The 14,963-nt window shown below is 30.8% G+C and overlaps 2 protein-coding genes across 3 annotated transcripts in view; both read right to left on the bottom strand.

Annotated features, from left to right (window-relative positions):
- The window catches only part of LOC143152172 (uncharacterized), a 450,848-nt gene that overhangs the window by 169,495 nt on the left and 266,390 nt on the right, over window positions 1-14,963 (bottom strand). The gene's annotated exons all lie outside the window — the stretch shown is intronic.
- Window positions 1,132-12,903, bottom strand: LOC143152173 (uncharacterized). The gene is made up of 7 exons (XM_076322002.1): window positions 12,745-12,903; window positions 9,325-9,574; window positions 5,035-5,141; window positions 3,411-3,530; window positions 2,650-2,799; window positions 2,486-2,545; window positions 1,132-1,543 (listed from the first exon to the last, which is right to left on the bottom strand). Exons 1-7 carry the CDS (start codon window positions 12,824-12,826, stop codon window positions 1,377-1,379), a joined length of 936 nt encoding a protein of 311 aa, XP_076178117.1. The 5' UTR covers window positions 12,827-12,903; the 3' UTR covers window positions 1,132-1,376.

Below are 14,963 nucleotides of genomic sequence, written 5' to 3'. Positions count from 1 at the left end.
ACGATCTAACTATGTATATACGCGATACACGGAGTATTTCTGGTTTTAGAAGTCAAACTTCAACAGCATATTCTATCAACAGTATATATAAAAAGAATTGAACATAGACATAGGCCGTTTAAAGCTTTATCAAAAAGATATAAGAAAAATACTAAGGGAATGATAATGAACTTGCGGTTACTGTGATACAATGTAAAAATAAATTAGCAATATTTACACTTAATCTCACTCTACTGGAGTTTTATCTGCCGAGAATTCCCAAGGAAAAGATGCATGAGATAGAATTAATACGGATGATAAATAGATACATAAAATGAATGATTCGCTGAAATAAAGCAAAATAAAAATGAGCTTCGTAGAGTAACGAATTCCATTCTATTGTCAAAAACGGTGAACACTTTAAGATAGAGTATTAGTTAATTCTAGGAATTCGTTTAATGTTAGTTTAAAGCCAAATGCTGCTCAAATTATTCTTGCGTTATTATATTTTTGTTTGTTTTTTGGTGTTTAGAATTAAATGAATTTTTTTCTTATTAAAAAATGTTGAGCGCTTTTTTGTGAATGGAGTGTCAAATTTGTCACGACCGTCCAAAACAATGGCAATTAACATATCGCAAAGAATCAATGGAAAATGTCATGTGATGACTTTCTACAACAAATGACTCCTTGTACAACGTTTCTGCAGTCCCTAGCTTGCTTGCAGCACAAATGTACAAGATTAGGAAACAACTCTAAATTTTCATTAATTTTGATATAATCTATCTTATATAATATATATATATATATATATATATATATATATATATATGATTTTTACTGGATGTTTTGGAGAAAGGATGAATTTCATTACATTAAATTACATTTCATTAAACCGTACGCTTGAGCACTTTGTACGATTCTTAAATTGATTAATAAATGTTAAATTTACAAATAACAGTTTTATTTAATAAATCAATAGCTATATTAATCTTGACAGATTGACAGGAGATAACAAGGTAACACTAAGACTATTACATTAACTAAAAATACAATAAAAGTTCGTGTCGTTGAAAATAAATCGTAAATTTGATGATTAGTTATTGATATGTAAATAATTGACGATCGATAATAGTAACAAAAAGTATCTCGAAAACTAGTTAAAGGTCTCGTTTATTGAGGAATCATGTACAAAATTTAGTTGGACAATCAACAGATCCTTCGTTAAATAATATTTTTTAAGAACTTATATTAAAGTCTAAAGTATGAATTATTTAGTAATCAAACGATTGGTTTACAGAGGCATAACACGAACTGCTTCTAATCCGTTTCTTGAAGATACATAAGACTTAACGTGTCATTATTGAATTAGTACGATCATATCGTGTCGTACGAGTGTATCACGGGGTATATATGGTAACTTCTTCGTTACAATTGTCAGTTGGGAGTTGTTGACACGTCAGAGTAGGTGGAGCTTCGCAAATGCATTTCATGCAAGGGGAAGTTTTTTGGTCCAGTTCATCACCAATGTGCAATATCAAATCACCAAATAGACATATATCTGAATCTGTAAGTTCGAAGAAACGTAACAGCGATTAATAATGGCTTTAGCTTCTTAAGTATAAACAATAATTGATCGACTAATAGTCAACTTTTTTTTATTTTAATTTCAGTTAATATTTCATTTATTTTCTATTTCAACTACTAACTGAATTCAATTACCAGTAAAGAGCAATTTTATTAGATCTAATAAAAGAGCAATTTTTTATTCAGAACGTATACAGACAGGAAGTAGCTTGGGAATTTAGATTACTGAAATAAGATTAATAAGAATAAAAATGAAGGGCTACCAGCAACGAAGAATAATATCTGTCTGAAATTTTAGTTCGATTAATTAATAAAACACGAACAAAACTATTGTATTTTAAGGTTTCATTTTACCCTAAAATGTAGCTAATACCTGTTTCAATTGTACTATTGCGGTAAAGACTACATAACTCTAGTTAAATTTTGTATATAGTTCTCAGAGGATCTAATATGTTCTAAAGTCCAGAACGAATGGAATTCAAAGCTTATAATTGTCAGAGACCAAGTCGTTATCTATTCTCGATATAGTTCTGTGAACTCTAAATTCTGATTCAATCCTAAAATATAGACTGAAATGGTGTTCCGTTCTTCAAACAAGTGTAAAATTACATATATTAATTTTAGAATAATATTCTAAAGACTAAAAATAATTCAATTAGAACTGGATAGTGAATTACACACACCCTCTTCCATCAACGTCAATAAACTAAAAAAAATTAAACAACTAACAAAACTAAAATTATCAAATTATTGTAATTATTCAAATCATAAATTATATAAATATTTAACGAAATGTATGGTCTAATTTTGTCGTATCAGTACAAATGTACTACAAATCGATTCTTCAAATGTATTGATAAACCACGAATGAGCTGGTAACCACTTTGTTAACTGAAACTATATGTTTAATAGAAAAACGTACCTTCCTCAGAGACAGACTCGTTGCTATCGTGATTATGAATAACAGTATCGTTTTCATTTGCTGGAAAAATTAAGTCAATTTTATAGAATACGCTTCCATAAGAAAAAATTATTTCTTTTGTAAACGAAGTGATAATTTGTGCGTAACGATTATTATAAACTTACGACATATAAAACCGATGTTGCAGTCTGTTTGTGGTACCATGTTGTCATAAAAAATGGGAGCACAATTCTGGTGAACGGCATAAGCATCTCGGAATAAGGGAGAGCATTTCGGGCGTTTTGGCTTCTTACAGAAGGGTTCTACATTTTTACCTAAACGTGGAATTCACGTTAAAAATCTTCGTATAAAAATTATTTATAAAAGTGTACAATTATTAAGTATTTCTTTCTACACCAGTTTCTGGACGATAAGATATACACAACAATGTTACTGCAAATTAATGTATGTGCAATTTCATGTTTTTCGGTTTCACGCAAACTATAAAATATTCACTTAAAGCTGTTCAGAAAATTAATTTAAAGTAACTATTCTATTTAAGTGGTCTATTCATTACTCTGATCTAATTTGCATTTTCATGATAATTTAGTATTTTGTGTAAAACAAAATTTTAATATGTCAATTACAAAAATAATTTTTATTTAATTATTGTATATATATATATATATATAATTTATAATATAGAATCGAAGGAAATGTTAAATACTTTTTTAGAAAATTTAATAAACTCATACTTCCGCATATGTGTATTGAAATTTTAATTATTGAAATCATGTTCTATAAAACCTATGAAATCCTTCAATACATACATGGTTGGGGAATTTTATGGTAACAAGATACAAATAATTAATCTCTTTCATATTATTGTTTTAGAATTTCGACAATATTAGATTTAAACGAATTCTAAAAAAATTTAATTCAATACCTTCGTATCCTGACATGCAGTAACAATCCTTTTCCGGTTCAAATTTTGATACAAATGCTTCACCATCTTTATATATTGTTCCGTCTACTTCGCACGTTGGCCTTTCTTCTCCTTCCTCAACTAAATAACATAATTGATTATATGTATATCCTCTGCATGTATTTATTGTTTCAACTACATGATCAACTTGTGTCATCACATGCGTCGTTATTAAGAAAAAACTTTCCGATGAAGCAAATTTAATTATTCCCTAATACAAATCATTATTGGAATACTATAATTGCTTTCATAATCACCACGTTTTTACTACTTATGAAACAATTTTTTACGCAAAAGATAAATCTGTTGAAAACAATTTAACATTCGACACGAAGACTTCGATATTAGAAATTTATAATGGGAAACAATTGAAAACATCAACAGGAAACAGTTGAAAACAATTTAACATTCGACGCGAAGACAACAGTAATAGAAATTTATAACAGGCTATAAAAGATGTACAAAATAATTCACCTTGTAAGTCAAGCAAACAGTTCAATAGTCGAAGAAATTATATTAAAGAAAGATATACAATGTCAGGAAAAATATACAACATAATAATTAGTTATCTTGTAACCAACCTTACATCCAAGATATAAACAATGCTTATGTTTCGATCAAAATAATACTGGAATTAATTCTGGAATTTGAGAATGAAGTATGGAATGTTGACGAAGAAAGTCCTGAACATATGTAAAATATATTGCATTTCAAGTATTGCGTTAATTTTTCTAAATAATAAAGTAAACTTCTATAACTGGATAAAAAAGAAAAGTTACGAATAAGATTTATTCCTCGTATTATATTTTGCGTCTTCTTTGCAGATCTGGACACTTCCGCAATAATGTTATCCAAAATATTAATTTAAATATTTTGTTATCTTATATAACGGTTATTTTATATCTGAAATGCAATTACGTTATCGTACTTATTTCATAGATAAACTTCGAAAATCAAAATTTTATATTTAAAATAAATAAGTAATGAAACACTCTTGGAAACAACTGAAGTGTTCAAAAATTTTTCAATAGTTGAAATTACACTTTATGGCGTTAAAATGATAAAATGACAATGATTAAAAGCAAAAATGATTTTAATAGATATTACAAATGTATTTCACTGCTGTTTTGCATAAATACCGTCGTATTTGTAATCTCAATTAAAAGATATGTTAATAATTCATATAAATTACATATGCATAGGGTATATAAAAGGTTCATTATTATTGCGAAAGAATATTTGTACGTTGTTTAAATCATAATATTATTATTTCGACGTTCATTCGTAATTTGACCACGACTGCTTCCTTAATATCATACAAGCTTCTTTGAGCGTACTTTGACATAACGAATTGTTTACGAATAATTGAAGATTGCTAAGTGAGGTGAATTGCCTTGCATATAGAATAAATAACAAATATAATAAAAATTTGTTGGTAGTCTATAGTTAGTTTACTAACATCTTGCGTATACTATACTCCAATGTGCGAATTAAAGATAAAATCGTACGGGATTTCATTTATGCAGAGTTATGATTTACGAGGCAATTCGATTTACTTGTAATTTATTGTATTCAATGTACTCACGGCAAACATAGGATTCTGGACAACACTCATCGTGCGAATGTTTGTAGTAGCATTGCGATGTCGAGCCTAAAAATGCACAGTCTAGACCCGCGCAAACAAAACTGCCACTGCCCACAAATTAGAATAATATATGGTAATATCGTGAAATTTATCGTATAATCAAAGAAGCGTTAAGAAATATAATTTACTATAAAAGAAGTACAGTGTAATCAAGCTGATTGTTTGGAAGTGGGTCTGCTCCGATTCAGTTATCGAGGGAAAATAGTGATTTTTCTCTGTTTAATTTTTTATATAGGATACGTGGGGTGGATTGGTAGTGAACGAAACAGAGCAACAATGGTGACGTTCAGTTATCGAGAGAAAAGTTAATTGTATTGTACACTACGGTAACTAATGTATTGCTAATGGCAATTATGCAGGATAACATTTACATATATATGTATGTATATTCTCATGGATTCGTAATGCCTGTTCGCGAGAAAAAAGACTAATGAGATTTTACATCCTCACTCTAGTTTATAATTTACTAGCTCCTCTAACATCACACACATTGTCGCCATTGACCGCCATTGAACCCAATAAAATGTGAACTAAACTAACAGGGAACAACACTCAAGTGTAAACCGTCGATTTCAATCAAAGTTACATATGAACTAGTTCTTTGAAAAATATTTGACAAGTATTTTTTTTTATCTGCTATTATCCATATCTAGGGGGTGAAATCAGCCCTCAAAGTTGGGGACGAAAAAACATTTTTCTCGATATTTCGAAAATTATGGAACTTAGAAAAAAGTTGTTTCAATCAAAATTGCGTACTTTTGAACAATGAATTTAAGCACTTAAACCGTTTTGCAAAATATCAATTTGTTTAAACAATGTGTTTAAACTTTTCACTTATTATATGTTTCCATACAAATCATTATTTCGCATCTTTATAAATTTGTCAATGAAAAGTATAGACTAAAATGAAAAGTACGTGTATCTTAAAATTTTGATTTGATTCTTTCAATAAAAGTTAGCGTTGATACAATAAAATCAGTTTCGATGCGAAACGTGAATTTTTGGAGCGTGTGCGAACAGTTATAAAAATATATGATAGTACTTGCTTATATTGTATAGTACCTGCTTATATTATAGACACGTATTATTAATTAGTTCTCGGTTGTCAAAAGTTGTTGCCAGGAGTAGAAACGGTCCATGATATTTCTTTTGCTTGAAACTATACTGGAAAATACAACTACCTGAAAACTCTATAACTATTCTTACATATTCCTTATATTTGTTTTATTTCTACAAATATGCTACTTTAGAAAAGTGTTAACGTTTTTGAGATATAACAGTATATTTTCGAAATATCGAGAAAAAAGTTTTTTCGCCCCCAACTTTGAGGGCTGATTTCACCCCCTAGATATAGATAATAGTAGATAAAAAGAAATGTATAAAATATTTTTCATAGAACTATCATATGTAAGTTTCATTAGCGCGTAAGTGATGTTCTTTGTAAAAATGTGTAAACGCTCGTTATTCTTCTTCTCGTCAATGGACACCACAGAATTTGGATGCAATGTTAAAACGTTGTATTTACCTACATTACTTTCCATAGAGTTCGCAAGACTGTTTATTGTGTAAATAAAATCCTATTTGCAAATAACATAATGCTTATTTAACAATAAAAGATAGCCAAAGATTAAACCAAACAGATATCGTAAGAGGTGCAAAGTATACATTATTCTGAAGGCCCAAAATTATAATAGTATACAATCTACGTACCTGAATGATGTAAATGTTCTTAACTCTAGGAAGATCAGGAAGGGTGATCATCTAATCCACCATTTAGGAGATATAAATTATAACCATAAAAATTGATTTATTATCACTTATAAGTTCTAAATTGTTATGGAAGAAATTATATATTTATTTCTGATGATGACGCATTATATCGTGGACAGAGAACACGCGATGTCTGCTCGCTAAGTAATATTACATTACAAAAACAAGAGGTAACGAAGTGGCAACAATGTACTGACTTTGAAAGTATCGAAGCCAGTTGCTATTATTAGTTTGATTGTTGTCGGTCGAAAGAAACCCATAGAGGAAGCATTATCGTGTATTTCAATTGTGAAATTGTTACAGACAATTTTATTTGTTGTTCTTTATTGTTACAGTGTTATACCTTTTTTGTTATATTTAATATTGGGCATTACATCATTGACAGTTATGAGCAGTAACAGCGATTACAGTGGCATTGAAAATACGATAATAGACACTGACAATGAAAACAGTGGTGAAGTGAGTGACAATACTTCTATAGTTAGTTGCAGTAATAAAAATGAAGATGAAGATTTAAATTCAGAGTGTTCGAGCAATCGCAACGAGGAGTACAATAAAGATGAGTTCGCTGCATTTGGTAGACAGTTTATTGCAACTGTTCTAAAAATCAGAAGACGGAGAAAGATAAATATACATATATGTGGATCAGTGGAAGCAAAGTTGAAATATGCATAATTGAATTTGGAATCGCCAGCGGCAGTGTTTTTAAATTTTTTTACTCGTTGAAAACATATTTCAATAATGGAAAACATAAAAAACTTTTACTTCTTTTATCAATTCAATATGGAGATAAAATGATAGACAACAATCATTCAAAGAAAGAGACATACATTGATCTATTTTATAATGCAACAAAAGGAGGAGTTGACACCATAGATTAAATGGTAAGATATTCGTGTAAACGCGGAAGTTGTAGATGTCCTCTTTATTTGTTTTATTCATTGTTGGTGATTGCTGCTGTAAGTGCATATTCCTTATATATGTATGTATAACAACACGTCCAGATTAAAATACTGGGGAAAAGAATAGGCGGAAGATCGTTTCACAAGAAGTATCCATGTAATAAAATACCAATTAGATGACAGGAGTTCGAAGTTAAGAGTTTTGCAAAAAACATGTAATAAATAGCACAGAAAGTACGAAAGGGACAACATTAAAAAGAGAAACAATAAAAGGAGAAGAACCAACGACAAGAGGACACCGTTACAAATTCGTACTGACAACAACAGGTAAAAGAATAAAATATGTATAATTTATCGAAAACAAAGCAATTTCGTAGTAATTGTAAACAGCACGTATATAGAAAGCATTCGGGTTTCCTATTAATGTGCGAAGAGTGTGCACAATTGAATTCTGATGTACCAAGTTCGGATTAATTTGAAAAAATTACCCTACTTCGTGAAATATTATTTTTACACAATTATTCATTCTTAAGAAAGAATTTCATGTGAAAAATTAGTGTATACATTGCATTTATATTTCTGATATTCAAAATTAGTGTTACCTCAAAATATTCTTCTTTAAACTTTTTGATTGAAAATATAACAAAGATAGGTGGGTTCGGTAAGCCCCCCCATTGTCTCTACGTAACACGACTAACTTCGGTCTTTTAAGGGTTAAAGATTCAAATAATCCAAAAGATTACAATAATCTTTAATTAGATTCCAATAATCGAAAGCAACGTGATTGCCAAATCGGTGCCTAGGTTCCTTCGTGGGGCAATCTTTCCAAAAAGTTAACTCTCGCTTACCTTGTTGTGAGAGGTAGTCGAACTGTTATATGGGAATGAGGGGAGCGTAAGAAGTTGAGCCAAGGGTTGTACATTTGGCGAGGTCATTAACTACGAGTGTCACGCCGCGTGTTTACGATACGTTGATCGCTATTGAGGGCGAGGCAGTAAGACGCTAGTAGTGCGCGTGATTGCCAACAGCGTATAAATTTCATGAGAAAAGAACAACTTCTAGAGCCTCGATACCTCGCAGAATTAGACGACCGAAACGTCAATATTTCTGTATCATAAATTCAAGTTTGGAAGATCTTGATACTTTGTATAAAGCGAATTTCGTTACTAAAGTGTTTAAATATTTAGCAGATTTAACGAATAGAACATTTACTGTCTAGAACAAGCTCGAAGTGAGAGAATTCGGATAATTTGACCATAATAAGAGATTGCTCGTAAAATATCTGTTTGGCTGATTCGATGGATTAAACATTTACCGTTTAGTGTAAACTTGAAGCGAAAAAATTGTAATGGTAGATTGATAGAACTTACGATGTCATTTCTGTTCATGGGCATTATTAGATTCTAATGGATGACCTATTCGCGACGCATCAAAGAGCATTGCAAACAAGTCTTGAAGCTTTGAACTGAAAACGTTGCAGGATTTCGGTGTTTGAATTGTTAACTGCGCTCCAAGTTTGACGGGACGTATGTATACGTATGTGAATATGTGTACTTACATGCCAGGAGCATTTAAATCTTCTTCGCAGGTGCACAATGCGTCACAAGGACCCGCGTCTTCGTCTCTCAAAACCTCGCCAAAACTGTATTCGTGATCATTCACGTAGCACTTGTTTTTCGATAAATTGTTCACAAAACTGCAGTTATATTTCTCAGCGCAACAATCGTTAGGATTCGCGTATATTGGAGTGCAACCCAAGTCCGTATAATATCTCACAGGGCCGGAGCATACCGTTTTGTCGCAAGTTTCTTTAAAAACAAGATGGGACAAAGTCAGTATTTTTGTTAACAAAAATAAATTAGTTCATTCTTTTAATAAGATAGACTGTTATCTATTTAAAATTCAATTCACTAGAGACGAATAAAAACGTATCTATTAATCAGGATTTTTTATACGAATCAAATTGTGAACAACACTGATTTCGAAAAAGGTGCAATATACCTTAAAATTTACGTATCGTGGGATTCGTGAAATGAAATAATTTTTGTTTCAGAAGATACGGTACTACTTATAGTTAATAAAACGCTAATAAATGAATTAACAGTGAAGTAAAATTATTTAAATTGTTTAGATATTCCCTAAATCCATCGTTTCATTCGCGAAATATTAATACATACATCGTCCAGCTACACCGTACCACACAACGAGAGAATGCAACAATTATTTCAAAATTGTTCATTGGACCACGTGATTACTTTGAACCTTGTCTGCATTAAGTTTTTACAACGGAAATTTTGGTGACCCAAAAATTTCAACTTTTTTTAATCTTTGTAAATTTGTATGGGACCTCAAGAAAAGTATCGGAATCTTTTTTATCGCTTACAATTCGATTTTTCGAGATATCTTAAAGGTAAATAGATGTTTCTCTATTTTATTATATGTATATCTTTGAACCTATAGTAGTAGTTATTGCCCATCAAAAAGTACAAAAACGTGTACGTGTATGACGGGTGTATTTATGCATTGAGTTGTCCGGAAAGTTCGTGTCGATTGTTAAGGAAAATTCAAAAGCAACACATTTAAATTTCGATATTTATTGAATTATATAGTTACCATTTTATTCCACAGCCTTTCTCCATCTTTCACGTAACTTCAAGATTCTTCCAGAAGTTCTCAGGTTTTTCGGCAAAAAGCTTTTCAATGTGATTTTTTATATCGATCAGAGAGTTAAAGGTTTTGGCATCGAGGAAATTTTGTAAAGATCTAAATAAGTGAAAATCTGAAGCTGCAATGTCTGGTGAATACAACGGGTGGGATAGGACGTCCCAACCAAGCTCTAATAATTGAGGACTCCACATTTTCTCGACGAAACACAACGTCCTTCCAAGTCGCTAGTTCTGGATGTTTTTTGTTCAATCGCTGTCTTTAATTCGTCTAATTACAAACAATACTTTTCCGAATTTATCGTCTGATTGTTTGATAGAAGCTCATAATATAAGATTTCTGTCCAGTTCCATAAGACACACAACATAACTTCTTTCAGGTGGAAACTAAAATTTGGGGTCACTAAAGTTGGTTCATTTCGCTTTTCCCAGGATCTTTTCCACTTAACATTAAACATTATGATAAATGATCCATTTTTTATCTCCCGTTACTATTTGCTTCAAAAATTGTATCTCTTTGTTGAGTTTATAGAGCGAGAAAATGTTTTTCGTTGTGAAAATGCTTGTGTAAAAAAATCAAACGTTTTTGATATCGTGGATATTACTTGCGATCGATGATTCAATTTGATCTTCATCAGTGATAGAGGATCTACCTGGACGTTCTTGATCATCAAGGGTGAAATCAGCAGCTTCAAACCTAGCGAATCACTTTCGCACAGTTCTTTCAGCTACTATATAACACTTTCATCGTAAACGACACATATCTTTTTTGCTACTTGGCTCGTGGCATTTTTGCTTTTCCGGTGAAAAGAAAGTATGACATTCCTATAATGTACTTTGTTTCCTTTCATATTCAAAAGTATATAGAACTTATAAAAATGAATGTATCTTAACGAAAATTTTTTCCTAAAGATATCTGAAATATCACCTTTTAGAATATGTACACGTGCCAATTGTTTTCAATCATTCTGATATATTACTAAAATGTTACACGTCATACGTATAACTGGATCTGGCTTAATGCCATCTATTGAAAATAAGCGCGAACTTTCTGGACAACTCAATATATTGGGTATATGTGATAAGACATCATATTATATATATTATACTTGATTAACACTCTCTACAGTAATAATTTTGAATAAATTCTTATATTCTGCTTACCAATAATAAAGTTTAACCAAATTTTATCAATGTTTACAAATTAATTAGCAATATTGGAATAAATATATTTGTTCACATTATTATTTACACTTTCACATATATATAGTACAATAGGGAAACATCTATTATTACCTGTCGGGTAATTTGCTCGATAGTTTCTTCGAAGTGTTCTTTACAAACCTTTGAAATTTAAAAAAAAAAATGTTCATGTTACCGAAGTTCTATTGTCAGTAGTTGTAACTTGTGTTAACAACGTGTGGTGTTAGATGGTATATTTTCAGTCTTGTTTAGAGCAGTGATTCATGTGAATCACCGTACTGTGAAAATGGTTACACTTTTTCGTGAATGTTTGTGCACACATCTAAAGAATTCTTGTGCAATGGAAAGCACATCTTTCAAGTAAGGTAAACGTAATTTTATTTAATAGTCCTAAATATAAATATATTACAAAATAGACAAACAGAGTTATTTATTAAATAACACAACTAATAGCATATTTTCTCTTGTTATTATTTGTAATACTTATTATTCGCTATTTTGTAACATTTTCGTATTTGTATTATAGATTTTATATTTTGTCTTTATCTAAAGATTATTTAAAATGTTAGTTTAATGAGCAACGACATGTTTCCATTGAATTATTTCAGAAAAAAGCCAAGAAGTCACACATATAATTCTTAAAGAATTTTGATTCTTTGTAGCTTCTCTAGAATTGTCACTATAATAATTCGCGATTAAGGACCGCACTAGGCTCTTTTTTTATAAACTATTTCGTGAAATCCCCAAAAATTAAAAATATTCTTCTAACCCATACCGTGAATTTGAAAAAGTTCAGAATCATTCAAAGCCGTTTAATATGAATTTTCGTTGACAAGAGAAATCAGTTTTGTTGTTGGTTTTCCACCGAAGCTTTCATTTGTTACAATATTATAGCTCGTAAGACAAAGAACAAATAATGGACGTTAAACTGTCCAAACTGATAAATACATTTGTAATGGACACAATTCTTAGATTTTCTGACACGTAAAATCGTTAAAATAATTCTAAACGATACCGCACTCTCCATTCTGCCCGAATTTAACATATCGATTCCTTTCAGAAATGCACGACACCATTGAACTTTTCTAAGCATTCAGCGAGCGATTTCTCACCTTGTGCAAACGTATAAATGACGAAAAGCGTCAGATAAACGCACGTCCGAACGAACAAGTGACAATTACCGCGCGTACCCATTATCGAATAGAACTTGGAGATATCATCGCGTCGCTCGGCTTCCTTTATACCTTGAACTCTGGCTGCCCCTGAGGAAAACGACAAACTTGGAAATGGGTGGGGATCTTGGAAATTTTAAGTTTTATAAAATTGCAGAACCACTGTTTTATCAACTAACACACTTGCAACACGAGAAAAAAACAATAGAAAATATTGGTAGGAAAGATAAGGAAGTAAACGACGACTGCTGGTATTTTCTTGTCGATCATTATACACGTGATCATCGAAAGAGCACCATTATGCAAGAGCGTGCAGAAACTAGTAAACGTTTCCGACGAGTTTGAAGCGGTAGGTGTTTTGCCGATGGCTTTAACAAAAGTTGGGGCATTGTAAAGATTGGTCACGTTCAATTTTTGCTACTCGGTTTAACGAGGAATAGTCGATTGACCGAGTAAACTGATTTTATTTTTATTCATTTTTATCACAATTTCTTTATTACTAGATCGTGTTAAGGTGCGAGTAAAATATGTTAAAAATTTTGCGAAAGAGATAAGCTACAATTAAAGAACTGATACTGATCTATTCTCAAAAACACACATACATATGTATATGAAACAAATTAGTTTAATATAACAGAAATACGATAAATCGGAACGGATATAGGTACATATGTAGTTGAGAATCAAGGGCGTTATATAATCAAATTTAACAGTACAGTAGAAAAAACGAAGATTAGAGTTGTGAACACATTGAACATAAAAGACAAAAGGAAAAGAGAGACAAGGACCATAGATAATATTATAATACTCAATCAGAAATATGAAGAGAGATTGAGAGAAAAATGTCTCATTTGAATAGAGTAGATTTTTAGTAACAGAATTTTTTTATCGTGTACATTTTAAGTTAAACAAATTTAATTTTTTGTGGAGGGAGGATTTTCGAAAATTATCTCTATTTTTTAGATGGCATTCTTTGTACATTTTTTTCCGTAATAAATAGAATAGTGGACGTTAAATTAATTTCAGTGAACTATAATACGAAATCATTCAGTCAAGGGAGATCGTATATGGTAGAGTGGCGATGTAATAGTTATTGATACGATCATTATATTTTCTCTGTACTATTGTTCTAACTTATGGCACATATGTAAACAGATAAATCGGCATCTTATAAATATGATCAAATTTAATAGTATCGTTTATCATATCATCGTTCTTCCATTTTCTATGACTTACTGTGACTTTGAATGATCTCGAATGACCTTGTTCGTTAAAATTCTCTATATATCTGCTATTGCATTAGGAACAAATAAATATGGCCCGCCATTTAGAAAAATATAAGAGACCTTGAAAGCTCCAAAAACCCCTGTTCAACAAACAATTATTATTGGAATGTTACTGTTCTCTCGATGCCGTACAATTTGTATGAATAAATTTTTTTCATGTTGAGAAAATCAAATTTACAGGCCTATTCTGTTTATTTATCTATTTTCACAGTCGATCAAAGAATAATAGAGTTATAAACTAATTGTAGAAACTTGATATTGGAATTGATTTGATCGATTATGTTTCCAGCTGTAAAATTCTAAGAAAGAGAATATTTCCCGACTAGCTTTATTATTGTACATATTGTAGGAATATCCATGCATTACTTGGAAAGGTGTTTTTCCAAGGTTAACCGCTCAATTGATATCTACTTCACGTGAGAACGTAATTTTATATTTACATTATGCTTTATCTCATCGAATTAGATGCTTCTTTTCGATTGAAATACATAGCATGCATAATGTAATTGACTACGAGTAATGGGTTGAGTGAATGATTAGTATACACAAGATGCTAAACTTCGTTTCACGAAACAGTACATCCAAGTTGCAGCACAATGACAAAAAAAAAATGATTCACTTTATGTAATGGAATTTAGATTAATTTTACTAATGTAACTAATTCTGGACAAATTTTACGAAATATTTATCAAGAAATTTATAAACGATAAATATATTACATAGTACTGTTTATTAACGATAGAATGCATGCTGTCGATTTACGTCAATGATTAGATAATATGTTCACACATCTATATTTTTATATACGTAAGAATACTCGCAGAAGGTCTGCGGTCAGGCAGTAACAATTTATCGTATACTGTATTAAATATT

Source organism: Ptiloglossa arizonensis, chromosome 10, assembly GCF_051014685.1.
Source record: "Ptiloglossa arizonensis isolate GNS036 chromosome 10, iyPtiAriz1_principal, whole genome shotgun sequence".
Classification (NCBI taxonomy): Eukaryota; Metazoa; Arthropoda; class Insecta; order Hymenoptera; family Colletidae; genus Ptiloglossa; species Ptiloglossa arizonensis.
Note: the sequence above shows the minus strand (reverse complement) of the source record. Positions and strands in the feature narration are given on the sequence as shown.